General features: G+C 39.8%; 1 protein-coding gene across 1 annotated transcript in view; it reads right to left on the reverse strand.

Moving 5' to 3' along the window:
• LOC136098672 (chloride channel protein C-like) overlaps positions 1-21,843 on the reverse strand; it is an 86,052-nt gene that overhangs the window by 4,628 nt on the left and 59,581 nt on the right. Inside the window, exons 13-16 of the mRNA XM_065832255.2 lie at positions 19,834-20,013; positions 5,709-5,805; positions 4,611-4,706; positions 2,267-2,477 (exon numbers count right to left, since the gene is read on the reverse strand). Coding sequence (XP_065688327.2) covers positions 2,267-2,477; positions 4,611-4,706; positions 5,709-5,805; positions 19,834-20,013 — 584 coding nt within the window. The remainder of the gene's footprint in view (positions 1-2,266; positions 2,478-4,610; positions 4,707-5,708; positions 5,806-19,833; positions 20,014-21,843) is intronic.

A 21,843-nucleotide genomic window follows, 5' to 3' on the forward strand; every position in this document is an offset into this window, starting at 1 on the left:
AACAAAAAAAGCCAATCACAGAATCACAGGATGTTAGGGATTGGAAGGGACTTCAAAAGATGATCCAGTCCAATCCCTCTGCCGGAGCAGGAACACCTAGATGAGGTTACACAGGAGGGCATCCAGGCGGGTTTTGAATGTCTCCAGAGAAGGAGACTCCACAACGTCCCTGGGCAGCCTGTTCCAGTGTTCTGTTCCCACATTGCTTTTCATAACTGGTCTGCACAAAATACTAGAAACAGTTTATGTTCCTATAATATTTTTCACATAGATACTTTTCATAGTAACTATGGTGGATCTGCATCATTGTTCCAGCTTTAAAGGCAGAGTAAATGATATGCCAGGCATTTAAGTGACCTGTTCAAAGTTGTGTAACAAGTTACAGACATCCTGGCTGTCTCCCGTCTTCATGCTCTGCAAAGTACAGCGCAAATACATTTTGTACGAAACCATTTAGCTCCAGATATTGTAAGCAAAAAGAAATTACATTACTCGGGTCTTAGTAGGGTGATATTTTGTGTATGTAATAAATCAAGGAAAAGGAAAACAGCAATGGGCTTTGAACCAAAAATGCAAATTCATGCCAAGGTCTTTCAGATTCGGTTATCAATAAAAGAAGAGATTCTTGCTGACTTAAGGGGAAATCACAAGGGGTTTCAAGATTAGATCTCTTGTTCTGCGAGCACACAAACCCTAATTACTTCAAGAAGAACTTTGCATTATTTCAGGTAGGTGAGGCACAGATCAATAATAACAATAACCTTTCTAGTGTACTTATGAGCAAAAGATTACTAATTGTAACAGGATCTAAATAAACATCCACCTCTATGTCTCTTGGCTGGATGATTTGCAAAGCATTTCTCATCTTGCATATGACATATTTTAACTGATCATTTAAAGAGCCATTCTCATGTACCTTTGTAAGTTTCTGGGTTGCCAGCTATTTGCATTGACTGGACATTTCTGTTTTAAAGTGCTATGCATTCTTTGTGGTGCTAGAAAAGCAACATTATTGATAATAAAGACAAGATCCAGCAGGGAAAACAGAAGAAAATTCAACAAATCTTCGATTCATAGGAGACTCAAAGCTGCATGATTCAAATACCAGAAATTGACTTTCAGGAATTTTGGCAAGTTTCTATAACCAGTAAACTAATACTATTTTTCCTTGGTATTCATTATAACAACATTAATAGTAGTGGATTTTTTTGCACATGTTTGGTTTTAATATCCAAATCTGTGGGAATTCCTCTGGTATTAAACAGGACAAAATTAAACATCTTTTACAAAGTCATAGATGAAAATCTGAAAGCATCTTTATTGAAAAAATTGTTCACTTTCCTTTATTGACAAACATCACTTTCCAAGGTCTCAAACATTACATGACCCAAAAATCACAAAGAATTATTTAATTTGTGCTCAATTTGTGAATATGCTGCTATATACACAAAAACCACTCCCACAATTTATCATGTTGCTTCCCCATTATTAGAATTATTAGTCCCATACCTCACTGCACATGAACTTAATTAAAAATGTTATCAGGTGTAAGGAGAGAAAGAGAGCCTCTTCTAGGAGTAGCAGAAATTGAAAGAAATGTAGGCAGCAGAAAAGCATGTCAAGTTTCTCTCACTGAGAAGTGTGATGGGAATTTGGCAGGAGCCCCACAGTCAATATCTTTCTTTTATGTACAATTCTCCCTTTCAATTTCTAACACATGTAGTCCAATAAGAAAGGCCAATCCCTTGTTCCTCTCAGTTGCCCAGCTCTCTGAAGGCAGTATTTCCTCTCAGTTAAACATACATATTTTACCATAAAAACATTGAAATGGAAACATCCTCTTTTTTAACAGGCAGATACTCAGAGTTTGAAGATTTAGCCCTCACTGAAAGTCTTTGCCAACATAACTGCTGCTAATGGTTATGGCATTTTTTCATTGGAAGGCATAGACACAGTGTGACAAGAGCATTCTTGACCTCCATCCTTCACATCAGATTTTATGTACATCTTCCATAAACACGTGAATTCTTATTTTGTCTCACAAGCATTTAAAACAATGAATTTTGCAATCACCAAACAGCTGAAAAGACATAGCTCTGGGCTAAAATCCCACATGTCTGGACACAACAGCTCTTAAGCACCTCTTCTCCAGACGGGATCAAGTGGAAAAGCTCTGATTATTTTTTCCTGAAGAAGAACACAGGTTCAAAAAGAAGTGACAAAGACTAAGAACACATCTGTGGCCTTGAATCCAGGGGCTGCTCACCTGTATCAGGGGCCTGTGGAGCCAGCTGGAGCCTGAGCTTCTCCTCCAGTGGTAAAGGCATCAGGTCCTTCCTGGTGATCACCCCAACCACTCGGTTCTTCGGGTCAACAACAGTGAGGTGGCGCAGCCCCAGGGTGCGAAACATGATGTAGGTGCGATGCAGTGAGAAATGAGCTTGGACTGACATTGCTGATTTATTTACGTATGGCTCCTGTAAAGCAAAGAGATAAGACATAGGAAGAACACAAAAGTACAAGGGCATCCCTTGCCACAGGGGTGGAGAGGAGAAGCAGAGGAAGGAGGCCAGGGAGAGAGAGGTATCAAGCTTAAGGGACAGGAGCCAATAAGAACATTAGTTCTTCTCTCCTGGTTCCCCATCCCCAATTATACCTAAAACATAAGGAAATACCATAGTAAAAAAAGACTTTCTTTTTTTTGTAAACCATCACATTCACACTAAATAAACTATTATGACTGGAATGTACCCAAGTCTCACAGGCTAGAAAAGCAAAGTTGAGCTCCATTGATATGGTCAGAGTTCTTACTTGGAAATAGTCAGTGACCCCAATATTTATTAAGTCTTAAGACTTTTTATAGTGGCTATCTCATTACACAACCATTTATGACATCCTGTAGTATTTTGCAGTAAACGCTTTTAAAAGTCACTTCACATAGGAAGATACACTGGGAGGAAGAGGATAAAGAAAACAATCATATGACTCTGAGAAGAAGAGGGCCTGTAAGTACTAAACTCTGGTCACTGAAAACTATGAGGGCTATAACTGTTTCTTGATAGAACCAGAGTTGCAGACCATTTTATTGTTAACCAAGCTGGTCTTTATAACTTATACAGGTGTTCACTAAGTTTTTACTTTTCACATAATTGTACATTCTTCTTATGACTTGGCCAGTTTCTGTCAAGGAAGATGCAGGAAGATGTATTATGCTTCCCAAGCATATCCTTTCCCAGACAGAGGAAAAATGAAACAAAGAGATGATAAAATAATACAAATAAATGCACAGTATGGAGGGACCTGTCTCTTCTCCTTTCATTACAGGACTGATGAAATGTTCAAAGCCATAAGGAGGAAAAAAGTAAAAGGTAAAAAGGTTTCCTTTTTCTATACCGCATATAATCTTGCTGTGGAACTCACTGCCACAGGAAACCATTAAGCCCAAGAATTCACAATGAGCATCTCTGTGGAGATCAAAAACAGAGCTTTCATGAGCGACAAAAACAGCTTGTTGGAAGGGACACTAAACTTTGTGCTTCAGGGATCACATCAGGTACTAAAAAGCTAGGCATCAGTGTGAAACCTAATTGAGTGGAATACGTTTCCTATAAAAAGAAGTAGTGTGGCCCAATGGCATGAGCACTGGATGGCATCTCAGCTGAACTGGTGGCTTCTCCTATGCATGACCTCCTCTTGAACTTCGGAAAGCCGGGTGTCCTCTCTCCACCTCAGTTTCCCCATCTATTAAAAGGAAACTTTTAAACCAAACTAAATTATGGATATCAGGAGCACTGTGGGTTTTATAACTTTTCTCTCCTAGCCATTCTCAACACAAGGAATTCAGACTGGACAGATCTCCAACTCAGTCCTATCTTCTTTACACATGAGTGAAGAGGACCTGATCTTATATCTTTTTAAATAAAAACCATTTGAATTAGGGTCTCTCATCTGGATTTCACAGTATGTCCCAAACTCAGTTTCAGTGCTGTAGACTGGAAATTTTCCAAGGCAGAATCTACATTTATTTTGTTTATAATTTATTTATTTTAGGCCTTGTTCAGTATACCAAACACATTATTGCTTTTGGACCCAGTATTTCAGTGCAGTATTTAGGAAATAAATGTGGCAATGTCATAGCAGGGATTAAAAGAAAAAAAAGGAAAAGGGAAAGAAATATAGCTTTATTTATAAGTTGATGTATAGGTACTGTGCTGTAATGGAGCCTAAAATCTCAAAAGCATTGCTTTATATTTGCTTTATAGGACTATAAGAGCCAAATAATGACATTTAAATGATCTATTCCATTAACATTGTATCATTTTGTCAATCTGGAATGTATTTTAATCAAAAGCCCCCTTGAAATGGTCTCCTTTGTTGTATTTTCTTTTTGGCTCATTTTATCAACATCTGTTATGTTTATACAATATGAATTAAAACTTCGGAATGCTGTTTGTACTCAGCTACTTTTGTTGAGAATGTAACGTCCCGGGATTGGCAGTGTTTATGTAAATCAGTGCGGCTGACACAGCCATCATAAACAAATGAGAAAATATAACAAACACATTGTTCATGGAGGAAATGTTTGTTTTTAGAGTTGGCTTCAGTCTTACCAGATTGATGAAGAGTTGCTGATACCGCGGATCTGTAGTGTAGAGATTCAGCAGCATGGTCAGGCGCGACAGATTGGGCAGCTTCTCCACTGTTATCTGGAATAGGCAAGAATCCATTTCTCTTTTCTTCTGCACTGTGCGTTACAACCCAAGGTTCAAAAGCTTTCCAGCTTGACTCAAGAGAAAATTTTCTAGCAGAGCTCCACTAGCAGAGCTTGTCCCAACTTCGTAAATTCTTTTGCCAATAAGGCTTAAATTAGCAATTTAAAATAAAACAGTCTTCACTTACAAAAATTTTTTTTTTTCCTTTAGCGCAACTGTATCTCTATTAAGACAATGTAAATTATATTGGCTTGAGGGTGAGGTTTTTCACGCTGTGAAAATTCACACACTAAGCGGTAATTACATGATAGCATAGTGCAGAAAACACAACAAAACTGGCATCAGCCACCAGATGAACTTCAGCCCTCTTCCATAGGAATACCTGTTTGTATCCTAGCACCTCATCCCACACATAATTGCCCTACTCCTTCTCAACATTGTTTTACCAGCCAGATTTCTATGTGCAGACCAAGCTTCAGTAATACAGGATGACTTTCCAGTTGTGCCTCTATAAATTGCTCAAACCTCCATTAATAGTCTTGCCTTGGTAACGCATGGTTTTCTTCTACCACACTTGATGTTTACTATTCCTAAAAATCCTTTAGTCGTCTATCAAAGGGAAGAATGCTACATGCTTTTCAAGTTTGAAAGCTTTTATAAACACTCGTCATTCAAAGAGGTGCTATCCCATACAGAATTAAATATTATAATAATTCTGCTACCCACAAAGAAGTTGAGAGAGAGAGAAGATTAGAACAGCCTATCTGAGCAAGGAATTTCTTTGCCAGCACTCTTGCACAACTTTCAGACTCCAGGCGGTATTATAGTTTATGACAGCTGTCCCCAGAAGGTCTCTGGTCATCCTTTAAATCATACCTGACTGCTTTATCTCAACCACGTATATTACTTTATCTCTTCATTCTTGGAGAGCTCATCCTAAATCATCTGATATACAGGCTGATTAAACAAGCAAAGGGTTGAAAGAAAAACGCTTACCTTCTCATAGGAGAGAGGAAGAGAAGAGGAGAGAGACTCATCATTTGCCTCTGATTCAAAGATGTGCTCATTCTCCAGCAGCATGCACAGCTCTAACCTAAGGTTGACAAAAAAGATAAGGTGCAAAGAGGGAGAGGACTATGTTCACTATGAGGGGCAAATTTTAAAAAGCAAGCACACAATGTTTTACCATCAGATATGTGATGGATAGAGTATTAGTGGGCTGACCACATATTTCCATCAGCAATAGCAGCATCACACAGATGTTTTCTGGTTTAGGTTTGGCTAATTAGATTATAGGACATCAGCTATCCTACATGTTCTTCTTGACCTGGATCAACCTGCTTGGCAGGAACAGCTCATGCACTGTCTAGTTTGCACCCAACAAGACAAGACAAATAATAAGCAAATACAGTTATCTGAATATAAATAGATAGACTGTTGTTTCTTCCCACATCCTTCTTGAATAACATCTACATTAAAGCATAGGATCTGCCAAAAATTCGTGCCATTTTAAATCATCGGTGAAACCTCCTGTCACAGTACTGCACTCCAGAGTTAATTAAAGTATTTCATATTCTTGCTGACTTAGTCATATGAAAATGGATAGCTTTATCAATTAGTACATCATTTCAAACCTCTTTTGGAGTCTCCCCTTCTGCACCACACATAAAAAGCCTTGACAAGCAATATATTTCAAGTTATCATTTGTATCTTAGTGTTTCCTTGCTTACACAAGCACACACTCCAGACACACACTATCCACTTCCAGCCTTTTAACTTATATTTATATAACAAACACCCTGGGGATGACCACAAAGCTTTTTGTTTTGCAACATAATATCATGTTAACCCTGCTCTGTGATTACAACTAGGAGCTACTACAGTAGTACAAAGATGTGCAACACACTGCTAAATGATGAGCTTGAGGGACCCAGAGAAGAGCAGACACAACCCTCATTAGGGCATCAGAGAAATAGAAATGAGGTACAAAGTGGCTTTTGTGACTGGAACACCAACCTTAAGCTGGGAATTTTTCATATAGATCTTTCCATATTAGAAAGTATTTATCTTTTAAAACAAAACTTCTTACAGGAATTTACTAGTTTTAAGATAATGTCTCCTGGGAAATATTAGTTTGCATCAAGGTAAGATCAGCACTCCACAGCAGAGGACTTACACTAAGACAAGGTGCCTGCCAGCCCCAAAACCTGGTGGTGAGTGCCCTTCCTGGGGACAGAATATGGAAGAACTAGAGTCCTTTCTCCACACTCTCCTTCATAATGAGCGCTTAGTGTCTATGTATGGCATGTCTTAATTTCTCCCATTGAAGGGGTTCTATGCTGAATAAACAGGGATCTGTACAACAAGGTCCTCCTGTTCCCCTTGGCTGCCCTGACCAGCAGGCTGTTTGCCATTCTATTATTTTCTTTCCAGTCACCCCTTCTCTATTGTGTACTTCTTTGTCCTGTATTTCATGAAGCTGGATCAAAACGGTAAAGAGTCAAAAAAAAAAAATAGTAAGCTTATGAAATACTATTGGGCTGCCCCACATGAAGATGTAACAATAAACTAGTTTCCAATATATTATCTTAAACTGTCTACAGTTTCATGTTTCAGGTCTTTTATATAGTCCACCTGTCGTGGTTGAGACAGACAAACGACATAGACCAAGTTCTTCCAGGATGAAAGTAGTAGATGCCATTTATTGCCACAAGTGCATTTTTATACAGTTTTACCAATTTATGTGTCTCTTCACTATTGGTTATAAGTTACAGCAGTAACATCTCATTGGCTGTTTTTACTATCATCAGTGTTACTCTTCTACTCCCTTCTCTCTCACGGGTACATCCTTAACATCTCTGGATACTCCTTTACTCCCATCTTTCTCATGGGTAGGCCTTCATATCTTCAAGGCTAATTTCTGTTCCCATGCCCTCCGTCAGGGAATCCACGGACCCCCCGTACTCCCCCACATCCACCTTTTCTCCAACTTAAAAACAAGATACTTTGGAAGCATATTCCTCCAAATTTTAGTTCAGATCTGGAACACACTTCTGAAGGAAACTATCCTATGACCTCTACCTCCCGTCAGTTGGTTAGCATTGCAGAGCAGTCCCCTTTCTCCTGAAACAGTCAGCTGTTTCGCTCTGTAGATTCACTCTCGAAATTTGCGTTTTGTTAATACAGACACAGCCTTGGTCTCTCACCTAAGATTCTCAATGAGATTTATGAGTAGGTATGCCTGTGACTGGGATGTAGGTATCACCCTTTTACAGGTGAAAACCTGAGAGTGAAAAGAACTTGTGGAAAATATAAGACTTCTGAAGAAAATCTCTGGCACAGCCAGGGGTACTAGGAGTCTGTCACCTGCTCCTACCTTTAAAGCACCTCCCATTCACCGAACAAACAAGGAATTTAGTCTTCTTTATGACTATTGAAACTTTGTCTTAATTTAATATCTGACCAGCTTTGGTTTTCATAAAATCTCTCTCAGACTCCTAAGGAAACCACAATGCTGCAGCAGAGCTAGCTGCTGAGAAAACTACTGAAGAAGTACTTTGCCCTGAGCTTACATCTCTCCTCCTGGGAAAGTCACTGCCTTGCCCTGAGCCTCTTACCATATGCATGCCATCATACAGACATGTCACATAGACAATTAATGGACTTGGGTTTGAGGACAGTCATGAGAACACCCTAAGAACAGCATAGGCATGCTACAACAGGCAAGATCTATTCCCCTCAAGGCTACATTTGGAGGAGGAAAGGGAGGAAAATACAATATACTTACAACATATTCACTACAGCAGAGGACATGGAGAAGAAATTAATCCAGTCATGGCCTATGAATTACACTTGGTGCACTAAATACTTTGTTCTGCAGGGCGCCCTAAAGGTTCCCATTTTACAGTCTTTCACAAACAGGTTTGTAGTTGTTCTACGTGAGGTATAAATACACAGATCTAAATTCTGTGTCCAGGATCATCACATACAGCTCCAAAAAGCCAATTTCAAGGACAAACACAGAAATACTCTCAAGATGTTAATCCTAACATGAATACATAGATATTGAGTGCAAAAGTTATGATCCACCCTGATCCGTTGCCAGACTCTGCATGCTCAGGCCCAAAACACTGTTCAGGCCTGTCCGTAGTCCAGGCTTCACCATTTTCCACTTCAATAGCATGGGCTGGAATTAAAAAATAACTAACTAACTAACTAAATAAATAAATAAATAATAATAATTAAAAAAAAACACAGCAACATTCTCCATGAGCTGAAAGAGCAGAAATGTTTGCTCGTCACTAGTATGTTGGCCAGTTTTGGCAGTTTGCAATTTGCTCAGCACCACACTTAACTAAACTCAGGAGGGAGTCACTTAACAGGGTCTTGGGAAGTGTGAGAGAAATTTGGCTACTCAAAAGAAAGCACACACAAACACAATGAAGGAAACCATTGGAACAATTCTGATAAGAATCCAAGCCTATTAAAAACGGTCATATTCAGGAGAAAAATGAACATACATTATTTCATTTGGACTTCCAGGAGTCAGGCTTCAGAGGTATAACAACCCCACTCTTTGATGTTACATACAACATCCTTCCTATCACATCATCAAGCCTTAGAAAGCAGACCAAACATGTTTCTTGCACTATTTTGTGAGGTTTAACAGGAAGTGCTAGGATTCAGACTTGGACTCTGCAATTGTTCATTTACTCTTTATTTATTTAAGAAGGAAGAAAACCCTTAAGTAGGGAATCTCATTTCAAAGATACCCTGGCAAGGCACTGCAGTAGTTTCATATGCTCTATCTGTTATAAAGCATGCATCATGAAGATACACTTAATTAAGATAACACATTATTATCCCAATATCCAAATGTCAGATTTGGCATGAAAGTCAGGAATGAAAAGTATCTGACAGCTGATTGTGTCACTCTTCTTGTCAAGATGGCCAATTATCTGAGGAAACTACAAATTCTAAATATTGGGGGAGTGACATAAATGCAACTGCAGCTCCAAAGTAGCTGCAAATGAACAGAAGGAAGATTAAAAGATGATGTCACTGGCAAAAGCATTCAGGACAGGACTCTCCCAAATTGAGTGGATAAAATATCTACACAGTGGGGTTGGAAGAGAAGAGTAGAGAACCTGAAGCAACATTTTTAGCTTGCTTCAGAAAGTTTTCGGCATATTTAACGGAATCATGGACTGGTTTGGGTTGGAAGGCACCTTAAAGATCATCCAGTTCCAACCCCCCTGTCATGGACAGGGACACCTTCCACTAGACCAGGTTGCTCAAAGCGCCATCCAGCCTGGTCTGGAACATTTCCAGGGATGGGGCATCCACAGCTTCTCTGGGCAGCCTGTTCCAGTGCCTCACCATCCTCATGGTGAAGAATTTTTTCCTTATGACTAATCAAAATCTACCCTCTTTCAGTTTAAAGCCATTACCCCTCATTCTATCACTACATGCCCTTGTAAAAAGTCCCACTACAGTTTTCCTTAGGTTCCCTTTAGGCACCTGCAGGCTGCTATAAGCTCTCCCCAGAGCCTTCTCTTCTCTTCTCTTCTCTTCTCTTCTCTTCTCTTCTCTTCTCTTCTCTTCTCTTCTCTTCTCTTCTCTTCTCTTCTCTTCTCTTCCTTTCCAGGCTGAACCCCCACTGTCTCAGCCTGTCTTCATAGAGGAGGTTGCTCCAGCCCTCTGATTATCTTCATGGTCCTTCTCTGGACTCACTCCAAGAGGTCCATGTCCATCTTATGTTGAGGGTTCCAGAGCTGAACACAGTACTCCAGGTGCACTCTGCTACCTTAATCCAGCAAAGATACCTGTTTTGTTTTTATTCTTTAGCTGATTTTATCTGATGTTTTGGTCAATGTCCAGCTCAGTGGGGATCAGTGATTAACATAATCTGAGCAGAATTTTTTAAATGTCCCTTCCTTGTATTAAAAACCTACTGGCTTCTCTCAGACATGTTTAAAACCCAGTGACATCTATTACTAAATTTTGGTTTATGTCAGTCAGTTTGAAAAATGACAGCATAAGAACAGTAACAAGTAAGAATAAGTTGCACACTAAAATAACTAAACATGGTACCCTGAAACCCTTCACAATCCTTCCTCATCATGATACCTGGCTGGTGTAAATTATTTTACATGAAAAAGGTTTTGAAAACTTGTTGCAGATAAGACCGAGTATCTCGCTCCTTCAACTTTCACAGCAGTCAAAATGAAAGGAGTGCTTAGAGGATTTTGCAGGATTTGATCACTGCTCTGCTCTCAGCAGAAGTTCTAGCATAAACATGCAATGCTTCCAAAAGGGCACAATGAGAGAAACTTTGTATATCAACTGTAAAATGGAAATTCTATTTAAGAATCATTGTTACTTTATGTTCTTGGTGGGATTGCTATTAGTGGACTAAATGCATTTTTCCTGATTTCAAATAGCATTGTGCCTTTTTTAACTGGTAAAAAAAGAGTAATCTGCATACGGTGAGCTTGGCAGTAGATAAGGACTGGATCATCACATCTCTGGAACTGTTTTAAAATCCACCAAATCTTCATCTTTCACAGTAAAATCTCAGGGTTACAGGGTTGTTTCAAGTTAGGCAGCCTGAATCATTACTGTTTACTTAATATTTTGTTCTTCAAACCAAGAAGGAGTTTTGCATGAATTTTTGGCATTTTACCTACGAGATGAAAAAAGGTCATTATCAAGTACCAGACTGAGGTTTTCCAGAGCAAAGATCAAATCCTGTCCATGCCACAGCCTTTCAAAGGATCCTGAATAAATATTTAATCTCTGTACCTCAGTTTTCAGGTCTACAAAACAGGGATTTCTTCCACCTCAGACCTGTGTTTTGAGGTTAACATTGATTAATTATGTTGCCAGCTATCTGGTTTTGTGGTCACCATCATCAGGATGAAGGAGCAGACAGTAAGTCCACAGCCTCAACATGAAAATGCAAGGGCAGCTGTAAATAAATTGTAAATGCAAACTCAGTATTTCAAACACACAGAAAGACCAGATTTTTGAAAACAACGAAGACTTAGGATCAGATTTGTATTTCCATACAAGCTGGCTTGGTACCAGGCAGATTTTCAATTTCAGAGGAACCTACCACACATTTAAACAACAGGACAAGTATGTGATCAGTCTTTCCATTCACACACCAGTTTTCCCCATGTCTATATTTGATTTCAACATTTAACAACACTCTGCACTTGCCTAAAAGCCACCCACATGCTGCAGTGAGGCTGCATACGCTTTTAATTTGGCTTTTTGACTTAGCACACAGCTTCTGCAACACTCCAGTTTTCCCTCCAAAGAGCTCCATCACAAAGTCCTACAGCACCTGCACAATTATTTGTATGGCCAAACAGGCCTACTAATTTTAAAAGTATCATATAATGTTGTTCTTTGGAAGAAAAGTTTTGCACGTCAGATGCGAAATAAAACCACTCTCCCAGACTCTATAAACCTTCCTCCATCTGTGTTATTCATGAGCTGCAGTGCCCCAAGACCCTGACAATACATGGGAGGAACATTATGTCAAGGGCTTTTGTTAAAAGTGCTGGATTCCATTTATTTTAATAGGCAAGATAACTGTATAGTGTATCATTGAAATTAACTGGATCAACTTTTCAAAAGCAGGAGTCTGGACAGTAAAAATAAACAATGTGCTGACAGACTCTACCCTCTAACACGAAAACCAAGTAATCACAAAAGTACTTTGATATTGCCATCAGCTCTCTAGTCTGCACACCTAAAAATAGTTATCAAGTCCCTAACGTTCTCCCCCTCTCTTTTTCTTCTTCTTCTTCACTGCCTGAGTTTAGATGCAGCCTTCAAACCACTACCTACAGTGTTTCTAGCTTTGATCAAACCTGTTAGAACCACCATACCCAGAACATACAGCAAAGCCATGGGGAGAAAGAAGGGGGAAAGCTGTCCATGATCCTCTAGGAAGAAAGAAGACACCATTTTTATCTCAATTTATTGCATGAACTTTGCAAACTTCCGTGTTTGATTGAGTAACTTTGCATTCCTGTGATCTAAACTTAGCAACCTCTCCGTAACAGTGCTAGAGGGAAGACTCTCCAAGAACCTTTCAAATCTATATCAGTTATTTCAAGAATGCCAGCAGCAAGGCTGTCACAATATTAAGGTAGATATTGCTAAGCTCAGTAATTAATTTATGAATTAAATGTTTCAGGTCTCAGTTCAGCTTTAACTTTTCATTTGTCCGTAAGCTGTTGCACCGAACTGCTTAGTGAAGGCAAGCACTTCTCCTCTTCCTAAGAAAAATAAAGGTATTGCCTTATTAAATGAGTGTGTGTGGACTCTCTGCACACATGTGTATGCACACGCCTTGGGAGTATTTCATTAGTCCCAACTGGGAGGGCAGATTAAAGAAAAATACCAGAAACCATACCTACAGACTGACATATCTATAATATGTTGCAATGCTAGATCTCCTTTCCCACAGCACATATCAATATGCTATGCTCACTTTTACTGAAGCGCTTGGCAGAAAGCATTCCTGACTCACAACAGTTTCTGTTCACTGTACGAAGCAGAGGCAAGTCATACCTAATAAACTGCCATAAAATACACATACACCACTTTGGATCAATGATTTCTCTGGTAAAGGATGTTACCATGTAATACAGCTCAAAGTTTTCAACTTTGTCATATTTTCTAAACTCTGATCTCTTCAATTTACTTTCAGTTATGTGACATTCCCCTTTAGCGGAGTGAAAGCATGCATTAGCTAAACAATGTGGTTTGGATTTAGTGTTCCCATGCATCATCATGAAAATGTTTGCCTCAGCAATAGTGTCATTATTGTTACTAGGAACAGCTGCTCTACCATGTCTTTTGATTGTGGAAAGCAGAGTATCTCCCTTCCCATACCAATTTGCAAGCCGGGAAATTAAAGCAGGGCCATCAAGTAGGAGGTTTATGAGTACACACTGTTCTGTACCTGGCTTCCTCCTACCACAAAGGAAGCAGAAAGTGCAACGCAGCAAGAACAGCAGCAAAAGAAATATTGCAAACAGAAACGTAGTTTGGCTCCCTCCGCTGGTACTTCTGACTCTGGACCAGGGACTAACCTGAGGCAGAAATCCTCCTCTCAGGTGCAGCTCCCTGGCACTTCGCCTCCCTTACACGTGACATCCTTTGAGCGAGAATTAGAGCAGGGGGCTTGCTGCTGATCAAGCTGTGTTTAATCACTCCTCTGAGTTTCCGAAGTGGAAAGATGTAGCCCTCAGCATTCTTGCCAGCACTGCTGGCCCCGCTGAAGTGAGAGTTTCCACATCGATCTCTGTGTGAGCGATGAAGACCCATAGGTTTGCCGGCAGGGTCACAGCAGCGACGCTGCGCTCTGCGGCCTGTGCAGCTTGGCTCAGGCCAGCTGGACATGTTCAAGGAAATTTCACACCGCTTAAAGCTATTCCCATCACTACACTGAGGAGCAGGCTCTAACTCACCTTTCAGAACAAGATCTCTCGTTGGAGTTTTATTTTAAGATGGATTTTCAAATAAAATCTGTTTTGTGGGATATTACACTTTTTGAAACGTCTTCAAAAGGGAAGCCATGCTTTCAGTCAGTGATGCTAACTAGGTATTTCTGAAAGTCCAAGCTTTTGTAACTTTACAACTACAGAAAGACCACAGTTTTTGAATGGATTTATTTTCTGATTTACAGAACTAAGTTCTGGTTTTGAAAGGATCTTGGATTTCCAGCTTTGTTCTGAAAATGAGAATTAGGCACTCTGAACACTTCACGTGCACCAAACAAAACTGAGTTAGAGTAAGGCAGTTACATAGTCAGTACATTCCTATATAGTATATAAAAATGTGTAATAAAACAGTTCAAAATGAATATGGTAAACTACAAGGATTTTTTACAACTTTACCTATGATATTTTTATTGAAATTTCTTTTTGGCCCAAAAATAACAATTTCCAACAACCAAAAATGCTGAAGTTCCAGTAAACTTGATGGGTGGGAAGAGATGGGGTTTCCTAGGTGAAAAAATACAGACAACAATGCAGAGACAATGTCACATCCTGTACAGAAGTAGCAGAACACCAAGTTTTACCCATTTCTGCTTGGACAGATACATTCTGTACAGTCTGCTTACAGTCAGAGATGTTGTGGTTTCTCCATAATTACTTTCTCCCAATCAAATTAAATCAAGCAAAAAAAATATTTCCTTCAGCTGAAAGATACACAAACAGAATGCAGAGTAATGGCTAACAGCTGTGTAGGTAAGAGTGCAAAGGCAAAAACTAGGAATCCAGCCTTCAGCCTTACAACAGTAGAGCCATGTACGGTACAGATCTGAGAGGTTCAGGCATGAACAAAACGGCTTATTTGTTATGGTAAAACTCCCAAACAGACTGCTCAGTGATATTCATCAGCCCAGTAGTTTCTCCAGGAAAATTGTCTCATAGCTGTGTTCAAGTTAGAAATTAAGACTGCCGGGCAGCACTCCAGCTTCTGCCTCTCCACACCACTTCTCCTCAAAGGAAATGGCAGGGACAGATCCCGGCCTAACAAGACACCGGCATCCACCTGCTTTTCTTCAGTCAGTACAGGGAAGATTTAGCTGCAGTACAGAAACCCTGCTCCTTCATTTTCCTTGGCAAAAGTGAAGTAAAGGCAAGAAAAGCCACTGACATCACAACAGTCCCTGGGAGGAACATGGTATTTGTCAGTCACAAATGTGCAGGAAACCTACATATAATAAGAGATAAACAGCACCTCAGGAAAAAAAAAAAATCACCTAGGTAGAGAGCATGTTGTGATCCTTCTTGGTGGAAGAAATCATTTCTGTGTCATGCACGTGCGTGAAGGGAAGCAATCATGCATGGGAGGATGAGCAGCATGGTGGCAAAGACATTGCTGATGGCCTTGAAGTATCATCACCCTCCATGTTATATCCCAGCTGCATCCGCAGCCAGGGAAAATAAATTTGTTACCTACGGCTTTCTTCCTCAAATTCTGCATGTCTTCTGTTTTTACTGTGGTTAATATTATAAAGTAATCTCTGGCAAAGAAAATGGAGCAACAAAACACAAGCGATGATGTGTCTAATCTCTTCATCATGTCAAAGAACCACTTCATTGCCCCACAATAGCCCTACACCAGTACATTGTAACATATGTGGAAGAGAAAAAACTGTTCTTTTTTTCAGACTGGGTCCCACAGAAATTAGGCAGAAGCATAACTCTATCTTTTCCCACTGGAGAAGGATCCGGAGCCACAGATTATAGCAGCCAAGACAAAAGAGAGTCAGGGGACCTCCCAACAACTCCTCAATATGCATTTACAGCCTCACGCAGTGTCTCTGGCAGAAACTTCCTGGGAAGGAAGGCAGTGGTCCTGTCCTCAGGTCTCTCTGAAGAATGAATTCCACCTGGGGTACAGTTGCCCCCCTTGCCAGGACAACATGCCATTTAGGGCATGATTTTTACAGCTCTCGGTGGACTTTGGGCTAACACATTCACAAGCGCCCAGCTCCCTTCCCGCGGTTGCTGGGGGCAGACAGGGGAGGCATTTCAGCTGCACTGTGAAAGAATAGCTTGTTTTATTCTAATGTGCATGTATCATCCTCACTGTGGGAGAAATGAAGGGGGGAGCTGGTCCCTCAACCCTCTGTGTTGCACACATTTAGTCAACCATCCCCATCAATTTCATGCATCGAGTCCACCAGCCGCACGTTCCTAAAACTGAATTCTGCGAGGGTTTCCCAGGCATGCACAGAGCTCTGTTTATGGCAAAGTGTCAAAACTATTACTCTAAGGAGATCTTTGTTTTGGAAACTTGCTTCTCAGCTATGGTTTGCTTCCTCTTTAACAATCTTGAAGCCAAGAAGTTTTCTTTAGTAGTTGCTTTTGTTTTTAGTCTCTGCTGCTTATACAACTGGGGAAGATAACAGCTTCAGATTTAGGTCACCCATGTAAAAAGGTGTTTGGTAATTTTGTCTTGATCCCCAGTACCATCCAGATCATAAAGAGTGGGAGAAAAATCTGGCCCCACTGAGCAGATCTGGAAGACATTGGGGAGTTGTTTGGGGTTTTTTTAAATAAAATTGAGTATCTGGGTGTTTGCTGCAGGCCAGCATTGAGGTGCATTTGTAGGCCCATGCAAGCTCCAGCCAACATTGCTTGGCCACAGTCCTTGCTTTTGTAAGAACTGACATTGAGCTTTTCTCTTCAAAGGGTCAGAATCATCCGTATGTATTACAAAACATAACACTGTGTCCTTGTACAGCAACTCTCATCACTACAGTTTCCAAGTGTAGGCAGGTACTGAATAACTTTTACATTTGGTCCAAATTCACAATATTTCATCCACACTTACTTCATGAGCAGAAACAGTACAGAGAAACTCATGAATGAGAAACAGTATTAAAAAAATATGAGCTGCTGCTGCCTTCATGCAAGCTTAGCAGATTGTTTACTTCTTTCCCTTCATTAGCTTGTTGTCCCCTTCTTTTTAACCTAATAATGACATTTTTGTACTAGGGGGGAAAAAAAAAAAGGTTTGAAAATCAATAATAATGCCCAAGGCAAATGACAAGAAAAACATCATGGCATTATTCTTGCATCTTCCCCAAGCCACATTTTTTAAAACATGCCAGGCAAGCCACATTTTCTCCACTTTAACATCATCAATGTACAAGAGGCAAAAGTAACTTTGCATTTTCTTCCTATGGTCATGTCACCTCTATGTGGGATTGCATTTGATCTCATAGGGTAAGGGGTTGAACAGCACCCTTCTACTTTAAGGAGTTGACAGCATTTCTCATCTTGGTCTTAACAGTTACATGCTGCAAGAGCTGTAATTTTATGAGTACAATGGAAAACCCAAATCCTAACTACTTATGGTTATGAATACACTAATTCCATGACACATCACATTTTTGGAGGCTTGTTTCAGACGATGGCTGCAGAGCATTCCCATCCTGGTGTTAGTGAGAACAGCAGAACAGCGAGGTCACCCATAGTCCCTGCTGGGGACAAGGCACCCAGAACTCATCACACAAGTACTCAGGCTGCTGGGAACATACTGAGGTATGAAGGAGTGTCATCAGAGCACCCCAGAATTAAATGCACGCTCCCAGACTTCATTGTATGTGTTTCACTGGAGTGAGCAACTAATTAGCCAAAAAAAATCATTTGCTGCTTATTTGTCAACCATGTATAACATTATCTTGGTTTAACTCAAAACAGTCTAACAACAGCTCATTTATGCTGAAAGTGACAGGGAAACAAGCTTTTTCATCTATCCCACTTAGGGCTCTAACAGAATATATCATAAAAGAGCTCTGAGGATTAAGCAAACCACAAACCTACCAGAATTGTCGGGTAGCATCCACTTTCTTTAAAGGACCCTCTCTTTGGGATGTGCTAATGATCAGCCCTCCATCCCCCTATTTTGCTTCCTCCCACACCACTTCGTTCTGCATTACAAAGCACAGCGGGATTTGCATAAACTCATCATACTCCTCAGCAGCATGGGACACTCACTGCAAGGTGATCTGGTGAATTAATACGGAAATGATGAGACTAGAGATGAATTTAAAAGGAACTTTAGCTGTATCAGGTGTTAGTGTGTTTTCTAGTGTCATTGAGGTGGACAGCTGAGAACCAAAATAGCACCCTAGTTCATGTTATATAGCATCTTCAGATTGGTGCATACTGCAGACCATCACTCAGAACTTTAGGTTTGGTGCCTTAGCACATTTATTATTAATAATGTTTATGACAGCATCACAGTGAGGGAACAAGTATACATATATATGTATGTGATACTGCACTTATTGATGTCATTGCTCCTGCAAGCCACTGTGACCTAAATTATTTCCACTGTACAATTCTCATTCCAAGCAGATATTTCTCTTCCTAAAAGGCTCATATGAAATGTTTCACTTGTCAATGAAGCAATTTCACAACTTTTATTAAATATTCACTCCCTTCCGATCGTCATGCTCCAAAAGGGCAGCTGACCACATTGCTATGAGCTAAGTTCGTGTGATCCAGCTGCCAGCAGTTTATCCTTGAAAATTTGTTATAAAGCAGGCAAGCAGACCAAGTCCTAACCAAATTTCCACTGATGATGCACAGATAACATTTTTCCCCATCCAGACCAACAGGAGAAAATACTTTTCTCCTTGTTTGCTCACAGACAGCTCCCAACTGCTACGCAGTTGAGGCATTAAACCAGAAGGGGATAAAAAAAAAGTTATCTACAAAACCAGATGTACTGCTACAGCCATTCAGGACAAAAGACACCATGCAAATTATGAAAGATTATGATATTACAATACAAAACTGTGTGTTTATATTACTGTTATTGGAAGCATAATTTATAGGGCCTCGCTGCATGAACACCTATGCAGTAGGAGGTGCATATGCATGTTCTCCTTTCCTCTAGCATACTCAAGGTGGAAATTAAGTCACTGCCTCTCCCACTCACGACCCACCACTCAAAGGACAGTCTTAAGATACCTTCCTGAAAAGATGAATTCACTCTTATAGTCGTATGAAATACAGTATCATAAATACTTTGTTTATCAGGAGATTTTTATATGCCTTTTGAGAGTCCACGTATGGCAAGGATTCCTTTAGTCTAATTCTTGTTTACCCTAGCATGTTACTTCCAGTGACTTCGTTGCTTATCTCGTCTGGGATATGATTTATGTTAACTCATTTCCTGTAAAAGCATATGCTAATAAAATGAAAAAATTGTGAAGAAAGAACAGGCACAGCTTTGAATTGGCATGGGACATTTCATGAGTAACTAGATTCAAATCCTTTTAAATTACTTTCTCAGTGAACCTTTAAGGTTCTGAAGGGCAATTCTCCCTTTTTCTGCAGTTCCTGTAAGATCATTTCATTGGCGCTGTTTCAATAAATCCCTGATGCAATAATCCGGTACTAGAAAGGACCTAGGTCCTTTCTTTAAAAGACACCTGCTGTTCATGCTAAATAAAGTAGAAACAAGTATCATATCCATCCCAAACAATCTTCACAAACAGATGCTTAAAGGAAAAAAGTTGATAAATGGCCAGAAACATCCCATGAAATCAATTTGATAGCATCTTTACCTTTTAATGGTTCCCTGGAACACTTCTTCATGGTCTGGCTTGGGCCTGCAAACCACTGGGAATCCGCCATGGCTTGTACTTGCAAGAAGGCGAGCCAAGGAGGCAACGTTTTCCTTCAGGTGAAGGACTCTGACGCCAGGCTCCATGATGTCGCTGGCAGAGAACAATTCCAGGTTCAACCTGGAAGACGCAAAGAAGACAGCCAAAAGATTGTTTAGTAAACAGGAAATGAGGCTTACTGTGCCATGTTAGCATTTGACAAGTTTATAATGTGTTAGTAAATTACTTCAAGATGGAAATGAATCTGCTTTATTTGCAAATGTAAAAAAAAAAAAAGTAATTACCCAATAAAACTGCTTATCAAGCATTGCCTTTCTTTGTGTGAGATACATGATAAATTCAACCATATGCATGACATGGTCATCCTAGACAGGATATCATAAGACTCATTTATCAATTTGCATGACTTTTCACGTTAAAAAAGATTTTAAATCAGAGCTTAAATCCTCTGGAATTCTGGCTGATATCAAATAATTTAAGGTTAAGCACTTCGGAGAAATCCAGGCTTATGCTTATCATTGCAATAGGTTGTTCGGGTTTTTTTTGTGACGGTGATAGCAGCTAGAATGATAGCCCTTTCAAAGACAGCTTAAAAATTGTATACGGGTTTTCCAGTATGTTCTAACGCTTTTCAGGTTCTAGGCAAAGTTTCAGGAAATTTGAACATAAAAAACTGAGGAATGTGTGTACCCACTATTTCTGGCAGTAGGGTGAAATGAAAAATAAAGATACTTTCCACAAAATTCAGGAGTAATTTCTATGGAATTACGGTAGGCCAGATTCTAACAACTGAGGTCAATGAACTGCTCTAGTTTTAAGCTTGTTTTATATTTTCCACTTTCAAAAAAATACATTAATTTTTCTATCATCTGGACACACCATAAGCCAGAATCTCTCGTTCAGACACAGGCTGACACAAACCACAGACAGAGACAACTGGACCATAAATTTGCCCACATCCTGTTTTACCAATGTACCTTTCATCCCTGTGGTAAAGCAACTCTTTCCATATGCTGTTAATTATTGTCCTCCCTTCTGAGAGACATGAGGTTATATTTTCAAGCCCGTTACTCTGATGGTTTGTGATGTGACCACCTGCCTGAGAGTAACCAAACTGAGAAGACAATGCACTTCATAAATGGCACCTACATAGCAGTGAAACAAGTTTCTTCTTCTTCTGTACTGGGGTGGATTTAAAGGAATCCTGGAAAAGAACAGGCTTATACATGTCGAATCACATCGTAAGAATCCCAAAATTGTATGAAACAGACAGCAAGCAATGACAATTTGGAACACCTTCTTGTTACAGATCCATGTTTCAAGGCACCAGAACACCAATTTATGGAAAAATGAACCTCTCTGAACCACATTTTGCTTCTGAATTAAAATGAGCAGTAGTTTGCCTTGCAAATCAAAATGGCTGAGTGCAGAATTTAGTATCAACTAGTGAAAACAAAATCTAAAAATCCCAAAGAGATGGATTTTTTCAGTCATAATCTCACTGAGTGCTACCAGTTGATGCAGTACAAGTGGTGGAACCCAGTGGGAACCACAGATGCTGCTCAGGATGAGTTGCTGTCAGAAATCTGCCGCTGTGGCTGTTTGTTGCGTGTAACAGTCCACAACAGTAATTTTATTTTTCCTAAATGAGTAGATTTCTCTTCATTCTCTGCATGTTTTCCATCTCCATAGACCAGATAAAAATTTGTATTTGCCTGCCTTAAGCTTTGTCTAGAAATCCTATACACTGTATTACTATAAAAAGTACTGTACCTAGCACAGTGGACACAATGTGAAAACATGATTAATGATAATAGCTGCTTCCTGAATTACATTAAACATGTGCAACCCCCAAATGATTTTTAAATAAGAGCAATGTGAATACTCTTACATTCCAGCAGTTTCTAGAGTATATTTCTTAGCAGTACATAGGTTTTCCATCTTCATAGC

The sequence above is a fragment of the Patagioenas fasciata genome, chromosome 2 (genome assembly GCF_037038585.1).
Source record: "Patagioenas fasciata isolate bPatFas1 chromosome 2, bPatFas1.hap1, whole genome shotgun sequence".
In the NCBI taxonomy this organism is placed as follows: domain Eukaryota; kingdom Metazoa; phylum Chordata; class Aves; order Columbiformes; family Columbidae; genus Patagioenas; species Patagioenas fasciata.